A 9,838-nucleotide genomic window follows, 5' to 3' on the forward strand; every position below is an offset into this window, starting at 1 on the left:
CACAACAAATGATGTGATTAGTTAGTTAATGTTTTTTAATCCATTGACTGCACTCATTTACACTTAACGTATTGTATTCATTCTTAGACTTCACACCGTAAGACATTGAGAGCAGGAATGGACATAACCGAGATTGTTGTTTGTGTTGGATGACTTCTACGATACACCATTGACGTAAACATGCAGTAACCGTCCAGTCAGTCTCTTTATTTTGTGGCACTCCATCAAATAAACTAACCTGAGATGTGACTTCCATAATGAGGAAAGCTTAGCGAGTTGCGAGTGCCCATTGGAAAGGGCTTCCACTACCCAGACGGCCGCCTCGCACAGCCTCGCACAGCCTCACACAGCAGGGCCACGTCATGCTTGGCATGCGTACGGAAGTGGAGCCGGGAGCGTGTCATCTTGCACCGTAGGAGAGGGTTGAGCAGAGGACCACAGGAGGAAGGGAGTGTGTTTTAGTGGGTGTGGGTGTGGGTGTGGGTGTGTGTGTGTGTGTGTGTGTGTGTGTGGAGCAGATGGGCTATGGGGGACAGATACTCGGCGGACACAAGCAAACCATACACATGTGGATCCACACACACCCGGGCGTACACACACACACACACACTCATGCAGACATACTGTATACATGTATACACAATTGGAGTAGACAGTGTCAGCCTGGTGACTCCATCAAGCAGTAGCAGAGATAGCAGTGTCCCTGAGTTAATGCGCAAAAAATAACCAATTCACACCAAAATAGGTAGGCTGTCATGTACAAACACAGTTACTAGGCCAATTAATCTGTTAAACTGTGTACTGGCATCAAAGATACACGACAGATTAAACTCTTTGATGCCGCGGTCTTGAAACATGCTATTTTTAGGGGCTGTTCTTTCTCGATGAGCCATGTCAGCATCTTGTCATGTTGTCATCCTGCTGTTGGCGAAGTGTCATTGTGACTGTAATCTCCTTATGGGTGTTAGAAAGTGCTTTGTGTTTTGTGTTTTTTTTTAATGTAATGCAGGGAAATTGAAAAGGAAGGAATTATATGTTCTCACCGCATAGATGTGTAGAGAAGACAAAGACCCTCAGAGAATATGTCTCTCTGCTATATGTGTGTTTGCGTGCGTGTGAGCGAGCAAGTCACATCTTGTAGTGTTAATAAAAAAGAAATGTCAATATCACACACACACACACACACACACACACACACACACACACACACACACAAACAAGTGTAGAGCCGTACACACACACACTCATGGATAAAGAGCCTAACACCTACACACACACATAGATGTAGAGCCTAACACCTACACACACACACACACACACACACACACACACACACACACACACAGAACTGTTCACCGATCTAAACCAAAAGCTTCTTTTCAGATTGGATGGAAATAAAGGCTTTTCAAATGAGGGCACTTATTGATTTAGGCAGCGGTTTATGAGACAGAAACACCTATTGTTAATACTGAAACCCTCCCCTCTGTGTGTGTGTGTGTGTGTGTGTGTGTGTGTGAGAGGGAGTGTGTGTGTGTGTGTGTGTGTGTGTGTGTGTGTGTGTGTAGGGTCCAGTGATAGGAGGTTGGTACAGGGTCCTGGATAGGCTGGTCGTGGGAGAGACCAAAAGTGTTGCTCTGAAGAAAATGGTATTGGACCAGGTGAGTGAAGATCTCTCTCACACACACACACACACACACACACACACACACACCATTATCCATCCCTTCCTGGCAGGTCTTTCATCTTTCACCCCTGTGGGGCATGGCTGCAAAATACCCAGCCAGTGTTGCCCTGAGGCCTTTATAAGACATTTAGGTCAGTAATATGTGTCTCCTCTATTAGGTTGTAGTTATTCACCTTTCCACCTGTCCATTCATCCCCTCAAACACACACACACAGACCCACACACACAAACTCACCTTCACACAACTGCAGAGTAAATGGTTTATAAGAGAGAGAGAGAGAGAGAGAGAGAGAGGTAGGGGGTGGGCTCTGAGTCGCCTGTGTCCCCCCCCTTGCCCCCACCCCCTCCCATTACACACACATACATTCACACAGTCACAAACGCTCACACACACACTCACTCACACACACATACATTACACACGCTCACACACACTAATGCAGTAATCCAGCCCTGGAACCGGTGTGAACGCTCGCACAAAGAAAAGTGATTGGGGACGAGAGTGCGATGAATGCACAGGATGAGACGGACAGACAAAAGGGGAAGCAAGTGTGTCCCAAGTGAGGGGGGGGGGGGGGGGGAAGGTATTACATCACCAAGCAAGCGAAAACACACAACACTCAGTTCCACAAAAAAAAGATTTGATGAGATTCAATGGCTAATTTTAGAGACCAGTTTTTGTCAATCCCCTTAGGATTCTGGGTCTAGATAAGGTGTGTGTGCGCGCCAGAGGTTTCCAAGGGGGGGGGGGGGGGGGGGGGGAGACTCACAGTGCTGGCGTCTCACTTGAGATCCCCATGCGCTTGTCTGGCGTCACCAGACGTATATTAGCACAGGAATCTGAAGACTGTGCAATGAAGACTAATGAGGGTGTGAATGATTTGCATCACCAAGAGAAATGTTTAATTTTTTTAACTGATTAAACTAAGTTAACCTTACATTTCCTTTGGGATCAATGAAGCATGTATCTGTCTATCTTAACTCATATGATTACAGTGGTAGTAATCCCGAAGATGCATGGAGCTAAGGACGATCTCTAACGATCTTTTTTACTTTTGCTTTACGTTTGTTGGCCTTTATATTCTGTGTCCGGAATAGCTAATGCTTTCATGACCAATTTTCCATGAATAACTATATTTCTGTTCTCGGTGTAATTTGTCCCTGCTGTTTATTTGGAATTTGTTATGGTTTGGGTCATGCTTTTGTATAGCAACCTTAAAAAACAGAAATCAAACCTGCAAAAACATACACAATAGCCACGTGCTTCTCTCTCGCTCCACTCCACTCCAGTAAGAACACGCTCCATGTATGTCCAATTATCCCATTTTCAATCTCTGCTGTTAATGCGCACTATGCAGCATGTCCTGACCTCTAGGTAGGGGAAAAAAATATCACATCCATCAGAGTCCGAATGTTAATGAGGAGCATCTACGCATGGTTGGCGTAGATGTGTTCAGGTAGTTGTTTGTTTGTCCTGATTGGCTCTTCTTGTTCCGCAGGTGGGTTTTGCCCCATGCTTCCTGGGGGCGTTCCTTGGCATCTCTGGCTCTCTGAATGGGCTGACACTGGAGCAGAATGTGGTCAAGCTCAAGAGGGTAAGTGTAGCTGTTCTCACGACTGTGCAGCACTAGGGGTGATCGATATGAGCTAAAATTCATATCACGATATTTTCCACTGTCCAGACGATATCGATATGATATCGAAAAAAATAGGTCCACATATTAACATACGTTCTTTTATTCGTATGAACCAAGAAAGGTTAGATTAAAATAAAAAAGATGTAGCTACTTAGTATCACTCAGTTGAAATTTGGAATAAAAAAAAATGAACGCCAAACCCATATCATGGCGTGGCAAATTCGCGATTTTTACTATCAAACTGGTATATCGGCCACTCCTAGGCAGCACATTTCTGTACCATTATAAAGCAGAGGGTAGAAATGGTCCTCTGACAGAACTTTGGAGAAGTCCATGGATGATATGTGGCTCTAAGGAGCAAAGGTCAAGTATGGATGACTAGTAACAGACATTAATTAATTACAAAGTTCATTTGTGCAATTCATACAAAAGAAATAGGAATGTTACGAACTGTCTTGCAAAGTTTTTACAAGTCCCCCCTAATGTGTTACATCTAGCATGAATGCACCTCTCCAATGCTAAGACGAGCTAATGAAGGGGAACGAAACCCTCGTCTTATTATTTCGAAGGGTTGATGTCTACACCAAAAAGTCACGTGTGAAGCCTGCTCTCGGAGAAGATTACACAAGCTGACAGGCTGAGCACGGAGTCCTTTCATGCTGCCGCGTGTGTGTCGACATCCCCCTGCCTCTCGCCCCATGCACCAATGAGGATTAGGAATAGAGCCTCTGTCCAATCTCCGCGACTCACAAAGAGTGGCGATGGCTGCTTTTGTTTTGCAGAGGTGTCCGTGTTATTCCCAGCAGAGCACAGGGCATCGACTTGCAATAATGGACCCACTCTCTTCCGGGGAATTCTCTTCCCCCTTCCTGCACCCTTTCTTTCTCTCTGGCTGCCTGTTTTTTCTCCCATTTGTAGGGTGTCGTAGTCGTGCTTTAGCAGAAGCCATTGACCTCCATCTTGGCCTGATGTAATTAGAAGCTCTTTCCCTGGGAGAAGGCAGGGTTGAACCAGCGAACAGTGACTCACGCCGCGTAGAACAGAACTTCTGAATGGGGTGGGGGCAGTGGAGGTAGGGGGGATATGAGGTGGGGGGGGGGGGGGGGGTGGTAGGGTTCGTTTCAGCAGTGACATTGGTACGGGAGTCATCTAATATTTATGTAAGGTAGGTGGCAGAGTTAAAATGAGGCTGAAAGGTCAATCACCTAAATGTCAGAAAAGACAGAAAACAAATGAAGAATGCGCTCATTAATCCGGCCTGGTGATGTAGTATAAATGTGAGGTGAAAGGCAATAATCGGGGCCGTGTTCTCTGAGCCAGCTGGAACCCGCTTCGGAGCCGGCGGAGAGCAATCGGAGGATCCCGAGAGTGGGGTTGAGGGTGGTTAGCAGACGGAAACTGCTTCAGGAGACCCGCTCTACGGCAGCTCGGAGCTCACGCTGGTCCTTAACGGGAGTCTGAGGCATGAGCGGCAACAATTAGTCCGTTTAAAAACCACTACGAGAGACGAGGCTCCACTCCGGTCCCCTCCTCCCCTCTGTGGACACCAGGTTCCCCCCTCTAAGGGCCACTCCGAATATCTGCACTGTTTTTTCGGGGTTAGTTTTTAAAATTGTATTTCCCATAAACTACTACTGTTTTTATACGAAATCGTATCACTGGATCTGGTAGACCGGAGATATGTGACTTCCTTCAGTAATTCCCTGTAGTTGACGTGAAGCAAAAGGTCAAGTGGGCATTATGCTGCAGGACAAAAAAAAACAAATATAAGTGCTAATCACTCCTCTGTCCATTACCCTTGGCGTTATGTGCCCCTTGATAGGCCTGGTGCTATTGTGGAGCTTGGCAGGGCTTAATGAAGAAGACAGAAAAATGGTGCTCCGCTCAGTGGAATGGTTCCTAATCAGCAAGTGCCACTCTTGTCGACGTCGTCTTTCGTCTCCCCCGCCCCCAAGCAATTCCTGTTGAGGTTCTTAGTCAAGTTCCTGTTTGCCATTGCTATGAAACTAAGACAGGATTTGCCCAAAGGGGGAATTTTTTGTATTTGTTTGTTTTGGTCAAAATGCTGTAAACAATGTGGTTACGTGGCTGACTCCCCATCCTTAGGCGACCTCTTAGCAGGTAGCGCAAGTCTTATTCCGCTCTCTCTCAGTTCTGCTAACCGGCCCAAGCCCAAAGGACGTGGGCATTTTAACAGCATGTCTAGTTTCACTGATACGGCTCTCAGTTCTATTTATACACCAAAAAAATAGCCAATGGTGACCTTTTCAAAACATGTCCCAGGCAAGGTTTTTTTTTATTATTATTTTTCTTAGTATATGTAGTTTTTTTTTAAAGAGGGCTGGTAAACGCTTGAGCATTGTGCATGCACTAAGGGGGTTTAGGCTCTGGGCTCTGTTAAGCGCCTAGAGGCAATGGTATTGTTATGGCGCTATACAAATAGAATTGAATTGAATTGAAACCAAGTGTAGCGCAGGCACAGCTTCCTTGTGAGCATATCCATAGTGGTAGACCTTACAGCAGGTACTTGGCGGAAGAGTGATGTGCAGGTCAATGTGAGACTTGTATTAGTTTCCACTAGAGGTGAAGCCAACGGCACCGCTGAATAACCGCTCTGAATGAAATAAAATGAAAATGTTAGTTCCATTTAACATTTTCAATGACTGCTATTACTACTGCTGCTGTGTCTAAATGTATTTCTTACATTCTATTCAGTAACCTGTTAGCGATCACACTCATGTATAGCATTTTGAATTTCACTGGCTTGCAGCTTATCTGATTGAAAACAAAAAAAGACCCAAGCCACAGGAAGCTGACAGACTGTAGATTGACGCTTGTCTGTAGGTTGTCTGATGTGATTCTTTCTCTTGTTACCTACAGGACTATGGGGATGCCTTGATCGCAAATTACTATGTAAGTTGATCTGGAGTAGAGACTGTACATTCCGGATGAGCTATTGAATGAGTGTGTGTGCTGTGTGAACACGGATGTCTGACACAATCTGTTTATGATTCTCTATCATCTCCTCCTTCACTTAGCTATGGCCCCCGGTCCAGATAGCCAACTTTTATTTTGTACCACTGCACCACAGGTAAGCACAACTGGCCAGTTGTTGTGATGGCATAGTTGCGTCATGTATGTGCCATTTGGTAATGATTTAGTTAGACCTTGACTGATGAAAGATGGCTAAAGAAATCTCGCAGCTCACTGTTCTGATGCAATTCAGAGTTATGTTTTTTTCTGTATGTTTGCACTTGTTAGAGAACCTCATGTTCTCTACAGTTAGGCAAGTACTTGAGCTACAGAAGCCACATACATTCATAACTCTTCCAGACTTCCTCAAAGCCTTTTTGTTTTTACTCAGATGTCCCATGTGTCTTTTAAAAAACATAAACGTTACCTTCAGGTTACTTTCTAACCCCCTCTATCACCTCCTCCAAAGAAAGAAAGAAAGTCTGACTGATGACATTTGCATCACAATAAGTCATCTTTCCTTCTTCATTAAACAACCTCCTCTACTTGTGTTCATTTAAGACTCTAAGTTCATTGGTCGTAGGAGCTATGTGATGTCTGAACAGTGTTCTCAATCCAGAGTGGTGACCTCTGACCTCCTGTGACCCCCTCACAGATTGGCAGTGGTTCAGATTGTGGCAGTGATTTGGAACTCCTACCTCTCCTGGAAAGCCAACCAGATCTGACAGGTGGTTACAGAAACAGCGCTACCTCATTTGCAAGACAATAATGTGCTTTAGACTGTCATTGTAGACAGCTTTTGTGCTCACCTGCAGATCTCTGCAGAGACAAAGATGGCAATCTAGTATTTGAGAATCAATCGTAGAAAAGATCATGCTTATTTTTGTAATTAACATTCACTCTGTAACCTACATGAAATTAATTCACAAGACTTGTCAATACACACTAAGACTTGTTCATTTTGCTATGTAAGGAACATACAATACACAGTTATTGTGATCTTAAGGCTCTATCAAGTGAAGAAATCATTTTGGTTGCAGCAGTAATGCCAGTGTTAAGGATGCTATAGCTCTCTGAGCACAGGGGGGTATCTATACTGTACATTGTGGCTGTGTTAATGTACATTTGCATTTAATTGAAACTATTATTTGTAATAATGATTAATTATGACTAATTACATTTTATAATAAATGTTATAAAACATATTAAATGTCTGTGAAGAGTGCATCTTGGGCAAGGACAAAGATCATCATACATTCACGTGTTTACTGCCGACACCCTTTTCGCCATCCCTAAATATGCATGACGTCAGGTGCTCTGGCCCACCTTTGTAGCCTTCTATTGTTTTCGCTCTATTTTGTGCGGCGAGAGACACGTACTCACATCTCACCGAAGAAGTTACACATACACCTAAAGTAGTCCATCTTCATTTTTGAACACCTTTAGCTAACACGATTGTCAATTAAATGATAATAAATGAATATATATTAATATTTTTAAAGCCAAGTTATTAAAAATGCGGGAGAAAGTTAATGTTAATGGGTTTTGACAAAATACCAAGTTGGGGAAAAAGCCGAAACACACAACGCAGGTTGTAAAATCACTTCAGGACCATGGACAGTTCTCCGGACAGAAAGGCACAAATCCCTGTTGCGCGCTGCTGCCTTTCTTGCAATGTTTAGCCATGCATGAAGGCATCACGACAACCAGCGCTGCAAAAAAAACATATTCCTTATTTTGTTTTCTCTTCTCAATGCATTGAAAATATTCACCTGGTATTATGTATTTTTAATTTGGCTCAAGACCAAATCAAACTTTCCTCCAGCTATACAGTAAAGCAATTGTTCCTGCAATGAAAAGCTTGCTTGTGGACCATGCTCTTATCTTTGGGAGCTATGAAGCAGTTTCTTGAGCACCGATTCCAGGCGTTCAGCACAGTCATTGCGTCGGATGCATGGAACCAGTAAAGCGACCGCTAAATTTTAGGAAAAACTATACCGTGGCTTTTACCGTCAGGTCCATGGACACCGTCAATTGTCCCTGAAATACTTCCCTGGAGTCTCGAATAGTCTCCTAATTTACAAGCAGTTTATGCACTTGGACTGACGTCAATGGCGCTATCTTGGATGTATATAACCATTCAGCATGGTGCTAGCGGGTCCAGTCTCTTTGGCCGGGCATATCGATTCGGGTCTCGGACGAAACCTCTCTTAACCACCGAGGGCAAAACTTGTGAAATACAGGAGACAACTTGGTACGTATTTATGTGCTTGTACTTTTATTCAAAATCATTTTCTGCTTTTTAAAAGTCAACTGATGCTTCATCCAAAATCTTATCATTGCGCAATATGCGATAATTTAATCTAATTGAGGGTTTTGTCTCACAACTCTAACGAAACTGTCTTTGAAATTCTATTAATCTGTGTATTTTAAAAAGCATTGAGTTTATTAATCATTGTTTTGTGGCATAGACTACTCATGAGTCATGAAGATACGTCCCAACGTAAGAGTCCTGCTGATGTGAACATTGGCAGGACGTATCTCTGTCTGTACTTTGTCTAGTGTCATGAGCCTAATGGTTATGCGTCTTTGCATTTCACAGGCTACCCTCAACCAGTCTGTTCATTATGAAGCCTACTCCTTTGGTCCTGTTAATTGCTACGGTTCTGTTGTCCAGCCACATTCATCCTAATGTTTGTCGACCCTTGAGCATTTTTGACGGCCATGGGTACAAGAGTCAACTTGACGAAGTGTTAGAAGCAGGCGACTCTGCAGTGTCTTATCTCATCGGAGAAAAGATTCTGCAGTACTTGCAGAAGAACCCCGGTCTGCAAAGAGGTTTTTCACGAGTTCATGCCGACAGCATCGCGAATCCACTTGCCACGGAGGGACTTGCTCACTTGACGCGCAGTTTGACGCCGCGAGTAGACGGTCACTCCTCGGAGGGAAACAGTCTGGAAGATCTTCTGGAGTTGTCCAAGAGAAACGACGATCCTCCAATCTCAATTGATCTCACTTTCCACTTGCTGAGAAACATGATTGAAATGGCACGGATCGAGAACCAGAGGGAACAAGCAGAACTGAATCGCAAGTATCTAGATGAAGTTGGGAAGTGATGACACTTGATTTACTGACACCGTGATGAAAATGAGGTTTTTCAGATAAATGCATTATAGAGAGAATCAATTCATATTCCCATTACTTTAAGTTATTGTTGCTGTTCTGTCAAAATGCCTCCTACGCGAATCAACATGAAAAGGAACGTTGCTCATCATCTGACCCTCCAGCACTTGTTCACAATGCTTTCCATCTTGAGAGACGGCTACATAGTCCCCCATCAGTTCCACGCCTGGACCAGGACAGGACTATAATACAAAAGTAAAGAAAGAACTCTGAACAAAACGGTATTTCGAATCTATGGTCTTTAGCTTAAGCTCACATTGCGTTTGATGTATCCTACGATATATTGGTGATACAAGCGTATTGGATATTGCTCATGGTTCATAGCTCATTGATGTAGTGTGTCATATCTCACACAGTTTAA

General features: G+C 43.8%; 2 protein-coding genes across 2 annotated transcripts in view; both read left to right on the forward strand.

Moving 5' to 3' along the window:
- Nucleotides 1–7,311, forward strand: part of mpv17 (mitochondrial inner membrane protein MPV17) — a 23,048-nt gene extending 15,737 nt beyond the window's left edge. The window contains exons 4-8 of the mRNA XM_080832073.1: nt 1,566–1,658; nt 3,184–3,279; nt 6,202–6,234; nt 6,360–6,412; nt 6,950–7,311. Coding sequence (XP_080688199.1) covers nt 1,566–1,658; nt 3,184–3,279; nt 6,202–6,234; nt 6,360–6,412; nt 6,950–7,019 — 345 coding nt within the window. The 3' untranslated portion in view covers nt 7,020–7,311. The remainder of the gene's footprint in view (nt 1–1,565; nt 1,659–3,183; nt 3,280–6,201; nt 6,235–6,359; nt 6,413–6,949) is intronic.
- Nucleotides 7,312–8,405: 1,094 nt separating this feature from the next.
- uts1 (urotensin 1) lies at nt 8,406–9,410 on the forward strand (the record flags this gene model as incomplete). Its single annotated transcript, XM_080833104.1, has 2 exons — nt 8,406–8,548; nt 8,897–9,410. The coding sequence occupies 2 exons, from the start codon at nt 8,406–8,408 to the stop codon at nt 9,408–9,410; spliced, it is 657 nt and encodes a 218-aa protein (XP_080689230.1).
- Between the last annotated feature and the right edge of the window lie 428 nt (nt 9,411–9,838).

The sequence above is a fragment of the Sprattus sprattus genome (assembly GCF_963457725.1).
Source record: "Sprattus sprattus genome assembly, chromosome: 2".
Lineage (NCBI taxonomy): Eukaryota > Metazoa > Chordata > Actinopteri > Clupeiformes > Clupeidae > Sprattus > Sprattus sprattus.